Raw genomic sequence first — 16,516 nt, 5'->3', positions numbered from 1 at the left:
GGAGTGAAGATTTAGATGAGGAACATTGCACCAGTGTCTTATGAAAATAAATAAAAGCACAATTTCCAGTTATCCAGTGAAACATCTGCTGCATTGTGCAACAGATCTTCAGCCATAATTCCCTGGAATAGTTTCGGAATGATACACTTTTAAGCTTGTTTTCCATACCATACTGTAAGTGGCCACTCAACACTACCTTGCTTTCCTCAAGGGAAACAAACGAAAAAGATTTCATGTTATGTTAAGTTGCACCAATTGTGGAAAACACTTAGGCTTACTCACAGTGCTGGATTTAATGCCTTGCTGCGCCGTTTAACATGGTTTTAATTATTTTATGGAAGTACAGTGGTTTACCGAAACTCACTGTTTCCCAAAATAAACTTTTCCTCACTTTTCTCATCCAAGGTTAAAACATTTATCACAGTAAATTCCCTGGAAGGTTCTCTTCACACATTTATTTTCTTTCTTTGTTAGTGTGTGTGTGCATGTTTGGGGGGGGGGGGGGGGGATATGAACTAAGAGATGCAGAGAAATCACTGTCATTATCAGTTTTTAAAATATAGCTGCTAGTAGACATTGCAAAAAACAGACAGAAAACATTATGGAACAGACAAGATACACAGAAAGACAAATAAAGGTTTCATGAGGATAGGACAGTCAGTTGGTAAGTTATGGCTAATTTTGTGTTCGGCCATGACCTTTGAAGATGTTTATAAATCAAGGACATCTTTTTTCCCAGCAACTTTGCAACGGGATCGTAGTGTGACAATTTAACTTCCATCTTAAAGATCATAAATATTCCTGCTTCCACTGGCATGTCTTGTAGATGGTAGCTTTGTGATTTGAACCAATAAACTTGTGTTCAGAAGTCCTGATCTGTACGAATGCAATGGTACCAATGGTAACTATATTTACAGGAGAAACTTTGATAGGTTTTATGAACAAGATAATGCAAGTGAACAGATCTGATTTAATTCTGTCGTATTCATTGCATCATTTTATACTGTTTTCCTTCCTACGTGTAATCATCACCATTCCTCACATGTTCCTTATTCAGAAAAATGACATTCTCTTATGTTTCAGTTTACTGGCAGCTGTCTGTAAAATACACCCTTAAGCTACTCAGTCAAAAGCTGATACACTTTAAATCTAGATTCTAGATTTTAGATGGATTCTAGACCATATATGTAATGCTAATGCCGATGTAGGATAACAACAAAGGAATAATAATTGGATAATATGGGAGACCATAAAGACAATATTTCACTTATAATATTTCTCAGATAAGTGGTCATAATATCAGCTTCCTTTCATTGTATTATGTGGTGGTTCCAATCACCTGACATTCTCATATTAGGAACAGAGGAAAATATTTTTCTTTTAGGAGTTCGGTCCAAGTTGTGTTTGGTTATGCTTGCTTGCCAAACTACTTTGAACAGAACATCTGTTAGCCTTCTTTTCTTTCAAAATAAATTTAGCTCCGATTCAGAAAAAAGGTGTGTCAGCTTACTAAATCATACAATGGAGAGATGAAGCCAATGGGTGGCCCATATTCAAATAATTAACTTGAGAACAATTATTATTGTTCCAATTTATTGTTCTATTCATGTAGCAGAGTCTCTCTTTTCCCACAAATGTAACCCTCTTTGTCATAAACCTCTTTTCTTTGCTGACCATTCATCTGGAATTGGCAACAGACCACATGAACTAGTGGTGCATTAAAGCAAGCTTTTCTTTAATTTCAGAAATTAAGTCATAGCAAAATATGTCATAAAATAATCAAATAAATACATAAGTTTCCATTTCCCTGGATATGTGATGTTTAAGACAAGATGAATCAGGAAGCAGTCCATGTGAAGTCTATGTGGATCCCATGATTCATTGCTTTCCATGACTATGTCATGTGATCATAGCCACATCAGTCCATGCATCTGCTGTATGTAGTCCTCAGTCCGAGCCCGCTCTGCTCTCTGTCCCTCTCTGACCCCCCTGTGCCAGCTCAGGATGTCCTTGGCAATGCGTATGCTTGATGCCTGGCCCCCAGCCAGGTTCAGCGCATGTGGCCCAATCTGTTTCCAAGGCAAAAGGAAGCACAGCCTTTGGTATAATTTTACAATGATTCATTCAAGGGTGTCTTCCAGGCATGTACACAAGATATGGTGACAGGGTTTTCTTCTAAAATCCTTTCTAATTTGTAAACATGTAAAAATATCTCCTCTAATTTTCAGCTATTTTCTTCTGAATTGAAGAGCACCAAACACACACACACACACACACACACACACACACTTCAGCCCCTGTTGCTGATTCTCTCTCTCTCCCGGTGATTTGGAGCTCCACCCACCTGCCCATAGCCCTATATAAGCTGAAGGAGAGGGGCAATTTGGAACAGGCTTTTGTGGCGTGACGCCACCATTGATACTTGTGGCATGTTCATTTTTGTTTTCTTTGCCCTTTTGAAAGGTGTTTGGACAACTTTTATTTTGTGATCTTTTTGGTTAGGTTTTTGGTCAGAACAACTACTTGGATTACATCTGGGGTTGTAGCCTTCTGTGAGCCCTACTGCAGGTGTTAAACTTTGTCCCATCCAACCCCGGAAACTATTTGTCTTTTATTTATAGTTTTGGTTTTTGGATGTTCTTATAATACATGTGTTTGGTGTTAATTTTGGGGGACATTTCTTTTGAACTTTGCTTTGTTTTTGGGCACGAGGGACTTTGTTCTTGCGTTCATACTTTCTTCCCCATTTTGGGAAGTAACACGCACACAGACACACAAATCAAAACAACACTAAGAGCACGCTTATGTAAGTGAACTACGCGCACACAACCCAGGTTTAGAGCCTCACTCATGGCTTATTCCCAGTTCCGAAGCAGTTTGTTTTAAAAGTGACCGCCCTCAACAGAAATCCAGTCTACCACAGGCCTCTCACACATAATACAGGACTTCACCTGAAGAGCCGTATATTGTCCCATGAGGTACAGGGGGCAGCCTGGAGCCCACTGCAGGTTCTCTGGCAAACATGGCCATCCATCCAGGACCTGGAACCAGGGGAACAGCAGTGATTATAAACAAACCCAAAGGAAACAACAAAAACCCATTTTATATTATGGATAATATCATATATTTTGTGAGTAAAGAACTTTTCCCATGCTAAGAGTACACCAACAAGCTAGCACACAAAACCGAAGAAAAGCTCTCATAAAAGTATTTTTTAAATATCCTTTCAAAATGATCTTCAATCAAAAAAGGACAATAAGTCCACTCCCTTTCTTGAGAGGATGAGAAAAGTATATTTGGGCCCAGGAATAGGTTTGGACATTTGAGGTTGTTTGGGAAAATGGAAGGATGTTCTCTAGCAGAGCAGAGCACACGATGACCGGACATAGCTTCACAGATTGGTTTTCTGGCGATGAAGGAGAGCGAGATGAGCTCACCTGAATAGGGAATTCTCTGATGACATCAGCTAGCAGGGGATCTTGGTTGACATCGAGTTTGCAGCCAGTGGCTAACCAGATCTTGTCCCCGGTCCAACTCTGCCCACAGCTCAGAGATATGTTCCAGGCCTGCTTCCTATAGCACCACTTGGCTTCTGAGACCTTAGGGTAGGAAACTGAATTTAGTGTCAGAAGTGTCCACAGTGATTACTGTGAGAGTGTGACAGAGAACACAGGGCTGTTTATGAACCCTCTCTTGGAAATGGACTCAGTCTTAAATAGTCGATTAACATTACATGTACAGTACTGTGCAAAAGTATTAGGCACCTGTATAACATTCTGTATAGATAAGATTCTGTCAAAAATAATTCAATGAAAGGTCCTAAATAAACATACTATACATTTTAGTAATTTTGCAGAATAGTCAAAAACTGAATCAAATCAATATTTTTTGTGACCACCCTTCGGCGTTAAAACTGAGATTACCAACTTCTCTGAGATGGCCAACGCTGTCCTGCAGTTCTATAAGACAGTCAGCAGGGAGGCTGTTCCAAGCATGTTGCAGAACTTGCCTTCTGCAGACTTTGGTTTGCTCCTTGCTTCTCATCTCAGACAGCCATGATCAAGTTTTTATGTAAAAAGTAATCAATTGCTTACACTAATCAAATTAAATACAAAAATGCATATATATAATAAAGTCTAGGGTGCCTAAGACTTCTGCACAGTACTGTATATGGCAATCAGCATTTACTGAAACAGGAAAGTTTCTGGTTTGGGTGACGAGCAATCCAAAACATCAGTAGGTTCCTACTGCACATATCCCATCAATGGTCAGATTTATGTAAACTCTGTGAATGTAAACCTCAACATTGATACGATTTCACAGAGTCAAAGGAAATCGGCTGCTGTTTTATAAGGTTTGAATTTTGCCATTTGGCTTGAATGAGGGTTTGGCAATGCTTGAACATCCACAGCTGGAAACCCACTCCCAACCTCAACATCTGGCCACCATGTTTTTGGCTTTCTGTAAGCATTCAGCACTCTCTGTTTGTCCTGCTACACATGTCATGTGACATCATTTGCAGTCAAGGCATGGTGTGAGCACAAAGGTGTGTGTGTTTGTGTGTGTGTGTGTGTGTGTGTGTGTGCAGTTAGTTATATTTTGCCCTCAACAGCACCCTGGGGGCAGAAGGTCATGTCAAAATGGTAATCTCATGTTGTAATCTCACTCCTGCATGTTTGCTAATTAATCATGGGAATATTTATTTTAAAAGAGAGTGGCCTTGTATTCTGAAAAAGCAGTTTGGCTCCCAGCAAATAGAGGTTAGTTTGACTCAGAAGACCTCAAATAGAGGTTAGTTTGACTCAGGTTTCAAGGCTCACTTGTTCCTTTTTTTCCCCTCTTTGTTTCTCTCACTTTTAAAAAATATATACAATGAGAAATTATATTTTTCAACTCAGTCTCAGGGAGTTTGGGGAAAGGCAATCTTGGCTGAAATGGGTCCATTGGAGGAGCTTTCAGTTTAGAGGGTAGAACAGGGTTGGCTTCAGTCACAACATCAAGCAAAACAAAGGCGTTTGCTGTTGAGGGCAAAAAAACCCGCATTGAGCTGGACGTCCGGACGTCTCCAGAGCACCTGGCAGTACGGTTTGACGGCCAGCCGGCCGCTCTGGATGTGGGGCAGGAGCTGCGCGTAGGCCTCGGGCGTCACCGCTCCGCCCTTCCTGGCCTGGCGGATCATGGCCAGGCGCCGCGTCAGGCTCCTCTCGCCGTAGAACTGCCGCAGGTACGCCAGCCCGTCCATCTGGATGCCGTGCTCCACGTGCGAGTAGCGCCCGATCAAGCTCTCCACGTCGCCCACGTCAAACTGCTTCAGCTGATAAAACACGGGTGGGATGATTGTGACAGCGCCTTACTGGCTCCAGCAGCAGAGTTGGAGACCAATCAGAGAGTATGTTTGGAGCAGTTAATAAAACACTGTTCACAAGGAGCCGGGAATCAAACCCAAAAAGTATCAACTTGAATGCCACTGACATTGCTCCATTCCCTGCTGAAAAAATCAGCTAAAACTAGGTTTTTAAACTGCTGGTTGCTGGTTGACCAGTTCAGACCAGCTCCATACTTTAACATGGTTTGACCAGCTCAAGCTATGTTTCGAAACAGCTGGTAGTTGGAAATTTCAAGCTGGTCGTGGCTGGATTTCTCAAATTTTGTGATTGGTTGCACTGATCTGTTTACTACCAGCAAGGTGACTGTGACTGTGTTACTAACTTATTCCTATTCTCCTCAGTTTCCTGGGGTTGAGTGAAGGTTCCTGACCTGCTCGTGTCCCATGAATGGAGTGCATGTTTTCATTCATATGTGCTTATGCAGTGGTACAGCCAACATTCCTGTATTATCTAGAGTGTGCTGTGCCTCGGCCTAAAACAGTTTGTCCTGTAGGGCGATGCTGCTAGCCGTCTGTAAGCGTATCTATCCTCTCTCCGCTCATGAATCATTCTTTTCCCGCCAACAGTGCCTTACAGCTTTCCTCAGAAGATGACCACTAATACAATTTCCCGCAATAGACCATGTTTTAAAAAAGTTTACATTTCATTCCATTGGGAACTGTATTCAGTCTACCAGATGTTGGGCAGACAGTATTTTCCATTAAAATTGCTTTGAAGTAAACACTTAAATTAAATGCAGCAAATGTACAAATGGAGAATCAATTAGAGCAGAATGTAGTCACTTCCTGACTTCAGCAGAAGGATTTCTCAACAGGACAGCAGTGCACACCTGTAAATGTTTGCGTATGACCCAGGTCACATGACTGGCGCCCTGCTGCAGGGCGATAGTGATGATGTGAGCACTGGTCAGGCCTCCTCCAATCACCAGCATCCGCTCCCCGGCATGGCAAACGGGAGGTGGGGCTGCAGACACAAACAGAAGGGGCTCTTTCCAGCCATTTATTTTTACCTCCTTAACTCCACCCATTGGAGAACACAAGAGAAGGGCGCAAGGAAAGGAAGCGAGGATGGAGAACTCAAGAAACCGTGAATTAGGTAAATGGAATGTCCTTGCTCCTTCAAATGTCTGTTATATACGTGGCAGATGGGGAGTGGTGGAACCACTGTCATATGCCACTCAATCAAAAAAAAAACTTCTACAAAGGATGCGTTCATGTTCCCTTGCTCAACAATTCTTTGGGAACCAGAGTCAGTCAAGGAGGAGGCAAGGAAGCAATGAAATTGTGATTTTAAAAATAAATGGTTTCTTACACCTAGGGAGTGCAGGGACTGCCCCATTGGCATCTGTTATTGTGTACACAGCAGTCATGGCCTTTAATATGTTCATATATCTTCAAGCAGCACCTCTCCCCGTCCCTCCCTACCTCCCTCTGAACCTTAATTGTTGTCTTTCTGTGATTTACTTTTTTGTGTATCGGTATTTTTAGTTTGGCTAGGTGAGCAGTGTTTGGCTAGTTAAGTTTGGTCACTTTTGCTTTGTTGTTTGTTTGTTTATTTGTTTGTTTAAAAAAATAATAATAATAATAATCAAATAATAAGAGGATAATGGATAAGAGCGTCTGCCAAATGCCATTAATGTAATGTAATGTAATTGTATGATGTTGTTCTTTTTTTTTAATGTATACTGGTGTGTTGAACCCACCTGGAGAGTTTGGCCTGCTTTCCTGTTGTCGAGTCCCCACTTCCTCTTTGTGAGATGCTTTGTGTTTCTGTTGACTTCCATCTTCCTGTTGAAGGGTTTCCGCTTCCTGCGGCTGAGTTCCTGCTTCCTGCTGCCAGGAGTGGGCCTGCTGGTGCATAAGCTGCACAGTGTGCTGTAGACGGTCCTCCGGGTAGCTCTCAGTGATGGCGGACACCCAGGCGGGGATGTTGACCATCTGAGCCCGGGTGGGGCCCGTCGCCATGACTACCCTCCTGGCCTCGATAACCTCCCCGTTTTGCAGCAGCACTCTGAAGTACAGCGCCTCCTTGTGTTCACCAGGGTCCTCCAGCACGGTCGACTGGCCTGACACGACAGGAATAATCCTATCCACTGTGCCTCTTATTAGGACACTGTCCAGCCCATACCTGCGGACCTGGTCACAACAGAACCAGACCCGCTCAATGTCAACTTACATGTATTAACCAAGCATTTCTGAAACAAAGCAAGACGCTGCCAATGAACAATAAGATGTTTTTCTCATTTAAACACAATGTTTATCAAAGTCATTTTGATTGTTAATTAATTTGTTCTGAGACATGAATGACGACCTCCAATAGGCAAGCGTTCCCCTGGTGTAACCATGGCAACTACAGTAAGAGTCACTGTGTATCCTCTTTCATGCAAATAACTTTCCAAGACAATGCAAGGTAATGACTTGAGTAGTCCAGTTAAGGATATCATAAAAAAAAATACAGACTAAATCAGACTACTGCATTTCAAAAAGGTATATGAGTAATAAGTTAAGTGATTAGTGTTGTTAAGAACATAGCAGAACATACAGTAGACCAACAAAAAATCATAACCCACAGCAATTGTCTTGAACACCACTATAAATGAGCAAGGGTCTGCTGATCGCATTCGGAAACAATCAGCGCTTTCTGATTTGAAACCTTAACTGAAATGATAGTATGCATAGCCCAATGTGTTGAAGTTGTAGGGTAACAGGACAGTGCCACTTATCACTGTGTGGGCAGTGTGAAGGTTTGGTTTGAGCAGAAAAGCTCGGCTGTTGACCTGCAAGCCTAACTTAAATCCACTGACCATCAAGTCCGAATAGCAGATTCATGACTGCCCTGAACTGTGGGAGTTTGTTGGGAGTGCTGTAAAGAAATCCTCCTGGAATAAAGAGGACCAGCTATTGACCAATGCTTGACCATACGTCAAAAAGGTGAGAAGCCATCATCATCGCATTAATGTGAATAAGGTTTTACTATTCTAAATATAATTATACTTACATTTCATACATATTATTAATTATACTTAAGGGGTCTGAATTGCTAAGACCTTGTATGTACAATAACCCAACCAATGATTGGTATGAAACAAATACTCATACATATCCAAATACATATACTCATCTCATTCTCCCTCCCTCTTCCTCCCCATCCTCCTCCCCCTCCTCCCACCCACACTTCCTCAGCCCGCCGTAACCTCCACTCCCTCTCACCCTCTTCCTTTGCCAGCACCGTCATCGCCTCACTCCCCCCTCTTGAATCCTTCTTCAAACTCCCCACTAACTCTGCATCTGCCACCCTCCTTTCATCTCTCTCCTCTGCCTTTGACTCTCTCTGTCCGCCTGTCTCAAAGCCACCTTGCACATCCCCTCCCAGTCCTTGGATATCTGACACCCTCCGTACCTCCAGGGCCAGCCTCCGCGCAGCAGAGAGGAAGTGGGGGAAATCCAGAGACGCTTCAGACCTCACGACTTACCAGTCTCTCCTGGCGGCATTCTCTTCCGCTGTCACTGCCGCCAAAGCAAAATACTTTCAAACACAAATTCAGAACTCCGGTTCTAACCCCCGGAAACTTTTCTCTATTTTCTCCTCTCTCCTGAATGCACCGCCTCCTCCTCCTCAGTCCTCCTTTGCTGCTGATGACTTTGCTGATTTCTTCGATGAGAAGGCCACTCGACAGAGACTGCGCTCCTCTCCGTCAGTGAGTCACTCCATGCCGCACGAGCAGCCTCCCTCTCCTCTGTCCTCATTCTTCTAGATCTCTCTGCTGCCTTCGACACTGTGGATCACTCCATCCTCCTGTCTGTCCTGTCAGCAATGGGCATCTGTGGCACAGCCCTGGACTGGATTGAGTCCTACCTCTCTGGTCGCTCCTTCCAGGTTGCCTGGGCTGGTTCGGTATCGACACCTCGGCCCCTCGCCACAGGAGTTCCCCAGGGCTCAGTCCTAGGCCCGCTTCTTTTTTATCTTTACACTCGCTCCCTTGGCCCTGTGATCACTGCACATGGGCTATCCTACCACTGCTACGTGGACGATACCCAACTCTTCATCTCGTCTCGTCTGATAGGCAGGTTTCAGCCCGTATCTCTGCTTGCCTGAGGGACATCCAGAGCTGGATGGACAACCACCATCTAAAGCTCAACCCAGGCAAGACTGAAATGATATTCATCCCTGCTAAAACCTCTCCCCATCTGGATCTCTCCATTTCCCTCGGGGATACCACACTCACGCCGTCACCAAGTGCAAGGAACCTCGGCGTGGTGATGGACAGCAGACTGTCCCTCTCCGAGAACATTGCAGCGGTGCATTGCATTGCAACTTCCTATACAACATGCGGAGAATCCGCCCCTTTCTCACCCCCTACTCGACCCAGCTCCTGGTCCAAGCGATGGTTCTGTCCCGCCTGGACTACTGCAATTCCCTCTTGGCTGGCCTCCCAGCGTCCGCCATCAGACCCCTCCAACTCATCCAGAATGCAGCAGCTCGTCTGGTCTTCAACCTTCCCAAATACTCACACGTCACCCCCCTGCTTACTTCCCTCCACTGGCTGCCTGTCATGACTCGCATCAAATTCAAAACATTGGTGCTAGCTTCCAAGCAGTTAAAGGGTCTTCCCCAGCTTATCTACAAAAAATCATCAGACCCTACACCCCTGCCAGACCTCTTCATTCAGCCTCCACAGGCCGCTTGGCACCTCCCCCTCTCCGAACCTCCACCTCATGCTCACGATTACTGTCTGTTCTGGCTCCACGGTGGTGGAACGAACTCCCCGTTGAGGTCAGATCTGTAGAATCTCTCCCCACCTTCAAGCGCAAGCTGAAGACACACCTCTTCAAGCAGCACCTCTCCCCATCCCTCCCTACCTCCCTGTGAACCTTAATTGTTGTCTCTGTGACTTGCTTTGTGTATCGGTATTTTTAGTTGGCTAGGTAAGCAGTGTTTGGATAGTTAACTTTGGTCACTTTTTCTCTGGTTGTTTGTTTCTTTGTTCCTAAAAAAAAAAAAAAAAAAAAAAAGGCCCTCGTCCTTATCCTTATTTATTGTTGTACAGGTAGCAGTTGAAATTGTACTTCCCTCTAGGGTCTTTCAGCGAACTTATCCCTGGTTATGGGTATGCACTTTGTTGTACGTCGCTCTGGATAAGAGCGTCTGCCAAATGCCAATAATGTAAATGTAAATGTAAATGTAAATGTCATGTTATTGTTTTTGTGTGTACTAAAAGGTTTTGCATACAGTATGCTAAAGTAAAGTAAATCTGGCCAAAGATTGTATGGTATCTTAATTAATGACTGTCATTAAGTAATTCCAGGTTCTTTTTGACTGATAGTGTGCATTAAAAAGCATTGAAGTAATTATTTTGATAAAATGACTTTAACATAAACATGAATCGAAACATAAATTAGTAATATAATATAATATTTTAGAGCTTTGCTCTGCCAACAAAGAGGCCTATCAGGCCATGGAGGTTAGTGCAGGCTGTGGTAGTCCAAGGGTTAGTCCGAGATCAGGCCACTCCCTGGTCAGGACACTCCATGCCATTTGGCTGCAGGCTGGTTAAATACTTTAGCTGAAACAATTAAACTTTTTAGATGCCACATTTGAAAAGAATTTTTTTTTTGATTGTTTGCCAGTATTCAAAACAAAATGCTTCTTTCACAAATAGCTTGTTCTGGGATCTGCAAGGGCCTTTTGAAATGTGACATTCACCTAAAGAGTTGAAATGTTTCAGGCAGGTATTTGCCCCGGGTCAATGGGGTGGACCTGGTCCTGGAAGAAGTCCACGCTGAGCCCGGTGGCGGGCAGGCTGAAGTACAGGCTCTTCCTCAGCCCCGCGCTGGTGCTCAGACGTCGCTTGTCCCTCTTCCCCAGACGGTTGTCGTTGAAGTAGGCGTTCTCGTCCAGGATGAACACGTGCTCCGGGAGACTGTGCAGCTCGCCTGTGCGGCCATGTTTCACCACAAAGTCCTGCAAGGCTTTCTGGGGACACAACAAGAAAATACTAAAAAAAATCACCCATTTTCAACAGAGCATAATTTCAAGTGATAGTAAATGGTTGGAATTTATATAGCACCTGTATCCAAAGCGCTGAACAATTGATGCTTCTCATTCACCCATTCACACACACACTCACTCTCCAACAGTGATTGGCTGCCATGGAAGGCACCAACCAGCTCGTCAGGAGCAATGGGAGGTTAGGCGTCTTGCTCAGGGACACTCGACTCCGACTGTCAGACAACTGCTCTTATCACCTGAGCCAATGTCACCTGAGGCAAGTCACATTACATCCAAGTGTAAATTATATAGGGTTAAAATACACTGATTTGAAAAACTTACATTTCATTTTTACGCTCTGTCAGTGTTAGAAATATTTCATAGCAAGTATACAGTTTCAACAGTGAATACTCCATATGTACTCTTGTGTTAAATAGGCAGTAGTGCTAGTATTACCCATCACATACCCCACCCACATTCATTGCCTAGGTCGTCATTGTTAAAAGGCGAAGGGTTCTCAGAAATCACATGTGCTAAGGGATAAGTATAGGTACTTGAAAGAAGCATTTCTGGGAAAAGTCTCCCAGAAGACCGACTGATTTACATTTTGGTCATTTTCTTTGGACAGCTCACAGTACATGATGTTGTTCAGGGTTCTGAAGCTTTATGATGTACAGTACTTTAAGTGCACCATATAGACAGATTTCCCTTTTTCTCCCAATTTGGTACCCCAATTTTGTACCCCGTCTGATTCAATTAGAGCTAGTATTAGATACACTGCCCACACCCCGTCCCTCGGCGGCCCGAAGGAGAGCGACGCGCCTTCTCCTAGCGGTCTCGTCTCATGCTCGTCTTCCGTGATTCCAAAGCGCCCGAGGTGCCCGAGGTGCTTTTTGTTGTGCGGCGATCTACTAACCCTGCCAAGTCGCTCCCTCTGGAGGAGCAAGCCAATTATGCTGCTCCATGTGAGCCGGCCAAACTTGGCTTTTTGGAAGGACGGGGAATCTAACCCCGGTCCCCGGTGTGCAACTGCAGTGAACTGCAACCGCGAGTCCACTGCGTCTTAGCCTGTTGCGCCACCGCGGCCTCATCAGTCCATCTATTTTAATATGAAATGCAGCAAAACAGGAAATGTGTCTGAAATTTATGAACAGTGTATGAAATTTATGAAATGCCATGTTTATAAGGACTGGACAGTACTGGACTGTTGCAGTAGTACACTCTTTATTTGAATTCTCATTGTGTGTGTATGGACTTAGTTTCTCTGTGAGTATATCTCTGTGAGTATATCGGCTTGTTGAGTGGATGGTCATGAGTATACTACCTAAAAGTATCGCACCCTTTTGCAGTGAAATATTGGACGTTTGGGTATTAGCCTGCCCTGCTGAAAAAAACACCTCACGCTAGGTTTTGAAACAGTTGGTAGCTGGTTGACCAATTCAGACCTGCTCCATACTCAACATGGTTTGAGTATGGAGGCTACCAGCTGGTCATTTCAAGCTGGTTATAGCACTTCCGGTGTCTGCATTACCTTGTTTAGGGGGTCAGTGTGCACCAGGGTGTGCGAGCGGAGATGTGGGATGTTGAGAGCAGAGAACTGGCTCCCCCACAGTGTAGCCCACTCTCCATAGGAGTCTACCACCCGGAAGTTCAGCGGGAGGGTAGGGGCGGGGCCAGGATCTGCTTCCTCCTTCGACACGACCGCTGTGGAGTCATGGGACAGATCCAATTTATGCTTCTGACACACAGAAGTTTGTACAAGAAAGTGCCCAATATGTGAGCCATGCACACCCCCTCAAAAATGGCTCAATGCTAATATTGTTATATGGCAAACTGACTACGCATAAATATTCAGTTTGTGTCTAGATACTGGTTGTTTACTGGTTGTTTATGACACAAATATGAAACATATATATATATATTTAATGATATATCTATATTGCATAAATATAATTATTTCTATATATATATATTACATTACACTAATGGTATTTGGCAGAGTGACATACAGTTGAAGAAGGAGACAATGCAGGGTTAAGGGCCTTGCTCAAGGGCCCGACGGCTGTGCGGATCTTATTGTGGCTACAGCGGGGATTGAACCACCAACCTTGTGCATCCCAGTCATGTACCTTAACCACTACGCTACAGGCCGCCCAGATATATATATTTCAGAGTATCCTATGCTTGGGTGCAGTCTGCATTCACATCACTATTATCAATCAGTCTCTCTAGTGATGAACATACTGGAATAGAAGAAGGTCTTTTTCAAATTCAATGGCAATAATGTGAAAGTGTGAATGCAGTGAACCGGCGCGATGCGCTGCAGTGACCCACCCGGGGCAGCTCTCCTCTTGCCCTTGGCCCGGCTGCTCTTGGCCTTGGGCTGACTCAGCTGGATGCCATCCAGGATGTCTGCGCTGGGCTGTGGGCAGCGCACATCAGGGTGGGCCAGCAGGGTGGCCAGAGTCAGGGCGTGAGGGCCCCCACCAACAATCAGAACATCCAACATTGCCGCCAGGACCCGCTCCTATATGCAGCACGACCAGCAGAGGGCAGCAGAGAATACCATCGGAAAAGAAAAGTACACATTCAACCAGCAGAGGTCAGCAGAGAGCACAATACAAATCCATGCACAGCAGACCCACCTGAGGGAGCAAAGGGGAAAAAAACAAAGCCAAGCTGGGGAAACAAACAAAGCCAAGCTGGGGAAAAAAACAAAGCCAAGCTAGGAAAAAATAAAAATAATAACATAAACAACTCTTCCACTCTTCAGTTCCTCTGCTGCAGTGACTGAAACCCTTGGGTTTTAAAGCAGATTGTTAAATCTTCATTCTGCTATGTTACGATGGCTTACAGTTACTAAATCTCCAATTATGCTCAGATTTGTAACTTACTTCAGCACTTTTTAACGTACAGTAGTATTTGGTTGTAGCTTTCTTTTCTAATTCTAATACTGATACTTTCATTCCTCCTCTCTTAGACTCAAAATGGCACAACTATCTCTGGTAAAGCACACAATCTGCACACACTGCTACAACAGGTTTCAAGGAGCAGGAACAAGTACAAGGATTCCCTAACCCAAGACACACAGCAAAGCACTGTACCTGGATTACAGGTGAAACGCAATGGGAGACAGGGCTGAGAGAACAAGAGAGGAGTCAGTCAGGGGTGAAATAAAGAGCACAGTTATACTCAGGCAGGAGCTTGCAGAAGGCCAAACTGCGCACAAAGCGGGGACCAACTGAAGACGCTGGTGCAGCCTGCCCGAAACTCGATCTGTCCTGCTCGTGTCTATAGATACAGCCCGCTCTTATTGGCTACCAGGAGAGACAGCTGGCTGTAAATAGACCCATCACACAGCGGGCCAGGCCCAAATTTAGCCCCTTGTTCACAATACAAACAATCACAAACGTGAAGTTAAAGCTGAGTCAAACTTTGTTTTACTTTCTAAAAAGCTTGCTACCCACCAAGCCTGTTTTTAATTTTGCTATCTGATTTTAAATAATCCTCTGACTGACTGAGATACACACACAACAGCCCAGGATCCACTGTTCTGAGAATGAGCTGCTTACAGGAAGCAATCAACAGAGATGGGCGAATGCTCAGAAAAATCTACTCTGTCCTCGGCAGTAAGACACAAAGGCTCTTTCTCTCAAATACATGGGTCAAATACGTAATTATGGAGTATTGGAACCTATGAAATGCTCTCAAAAAGTGTAAACAATAATTGAGGAAACGTGTTCCATGCTATGTAGTTGATATTATATTGAATTTTCGAACACTTTATAAAAGGTTACTGGGGGCAGGACTAATATCTCAATTAGCCAAAGTGAGACCTCCTATTGATCTGATAAGAATGAAATGTATCTTATTTTTTGCCAGAATACAAAATCACTGCAGCCAAAATTGCTGAGTTACTTTCTCCAGAATTTGATTACCTGGTGTTTATATTTCTAAATCATGTTTTTACAGTGTATACCTTTAACAGTGTAGGACGTGCGTCACTTCTTGAAAACAGCAATTAAAAGTCTTTTTAATCATTTGAAGATAACTTGCTCTATCTTTGTATTCTAAAAATTACTGGCTTTCTTTTTATCTTTATCTGTTTATGTTCAATGTCCTTGCAGGCTTTTCATCTTTGCAATCTTTATAAACTACTATTTTCAAGTAGATAAACTCTCAAGGTAAAAGAGGAAGTAATAATTCCCCAGATTTTTTCCTTTGTTATTTCCTCCAGAAATGTCCGTTATGAAAACCTGACTGCAAATGGTCGATTGATTTATTGCCACTACATGAATTGCCTACTCTACAGCGATTGACTGGAAGTCATGACTCTCCATTGAAGAAGAAGATCACCAACAAATGACAAAGAGTAAATATTGCGCTGACCCACTCACAGCCTATGACAAGCTTGACAAAGGGACAGGATAATTCCACACATTCCTGTACTGGGTAATGTGAGTGGCTTCAGTCGTACCGTTGAGATCCTTTGTTAGACTGAAGGCTGAGAGGTGGCGGCCCAGCGTAGTTCTGCTCTGGGCCACTGGGGGGCACCCACGCGTTCGTTTCTCTCAGTGTAATTACCCCTGATGGGTTTCAGCTGTTGTAGCCCTATAAGGGTCTCTGTTTCCTAGGCCCGTCTCTGGCTCATTGTCCTTTGCTGCATGAGCCTGTGTTGGCTTGCTAGCGCATATGGGTGCCCAAATCCACAGAAGTTGCCGTGTTGGTCTGTGAAATTTGGGCATGGTTTAGTGAGTCTTAGCGGACCTGTTCTTAGCTCTGTGGACGGCACCTGGCCCTCGTCTCTTTTGTTTTTTTCACCAGACCTGCTTTACAGCGTGTCATTTTCTTTAGCACCCTCTTGGTTTCTCTTTTTGGCTTTCTGTTGCGCTCTTCGCTTAGATACGCCGTGGACTTTCCTTAGTTCTTTTTATAGACCGTTGACAGAAGGTTCAGTGAGGTAGGGGAGCGGGGGGGGGGAGTTTATAAAGTGGAAACACCTCCGCCCGAGCCAACAGTCTTTGACGAAAATCTGCCACCCATTGTCAGCTAAAAGGTAGACAAAAATCTAAATGGCTCCTTGACAGCTTTTGTGGGTTAGAGTACTTGGGTGAAATTTGGCCCAGGAGCGTATCTGTAAT

General features: G+C 44.1%; 1 protein-coding gene across 3 annotated transcripts; it reads right to left on the bottom strand.

The window, feature by feature from the left end:
- Positions 1 to 1,812: 1,812 nt before the first annotated feature.
- Positions 1,813 to 14,610, bottom strand: zgc:113276 (uncharacterized protein LOC553748 homolog). Of its 3 annotated transcripts, none has more exons than XM_061225864.1 (10): positions 14,480 to 14,610; positions 13,710 to 14,100; positions 12,907 to 13,079; positions 11,145 to 11,360; positions 7,090 to 7,522; positions 6,217 to 6,350; positions 5,075 to 5,314; positions 3,438 to 3,599; positions 2,952 to 3,041; positions 1,813 to 2,069 (listed from the first exon to the last, which is right to left on the bottom strand). In XM_061225864.1, exons 2-10 carry the CDS (start codon positions 13,882 to 13,884, stop codon positions 1,908 to 1,910), a joined length of 1,785 nt encoding a protein of 594 aa, XP_061081848.1. In that variant the 5' UTR covers positions 13,885 to 14,100; positions 14,480 to 14,610; the 3' UTR covers positions 1,813 to 1,907. The 3 variants fall into 3 exon arrangements, with proteins under 3 accessions (XP_061081848.1, XP_061081849.1, XP_061081850.1); XM_061225865.1 differs by having other exon boundaries at positions 13,710 to 13,902; positions 14,480 to 14,590; XM_061225866.1 differs by lacking the exons at positions 13,710 to 14,100; positions 14,480 to 14,610 and adding an exon at positions 11,515 to 11,647 and having other exon boundaries at positions 12,907 to 13,019.
- Positions 14,611 to 16,516: the final 1,906 nt, after the last annotated feature.

This window comes from Conger conger, chromosome 17 (genome assembly GCF_963514075.1).
Source record: "Conger conger chromosome 17, fConCon1.1, whole genome shotgun sequence".
NCBI lineage: Eukaryota > Metazoa > Chordata > Actinopteri > Anguilliformes > Congridae > Conger > Conger conger.
This window is presented reverse-complemented; position numbering and strand designations above follow the sequence as displayed.

Coding starts and splice junctions, on each gene's coding strand:
- zgc:113276 (XM_061225864.1), bottom strand. CDS start 13,884: ATGTTGGATGTTCTGATTGTTGGTGGGGGCCCTCACGCCCTGACTCTG. Junction 5,315..6,216: donor TCATACGCAAACATTTACAG/GTGTGCACTGCT, acceptor GTGTTTTATCAG/CTGAAGCAGTTTGACGTGGG. Junction 2,070..2,951: donor GACAATATACGGCTCTTCAG/GTGAAGTCCTGT, acceptor CCTTGGAAACAG/ATTGGGCCACATGCGCTGAA.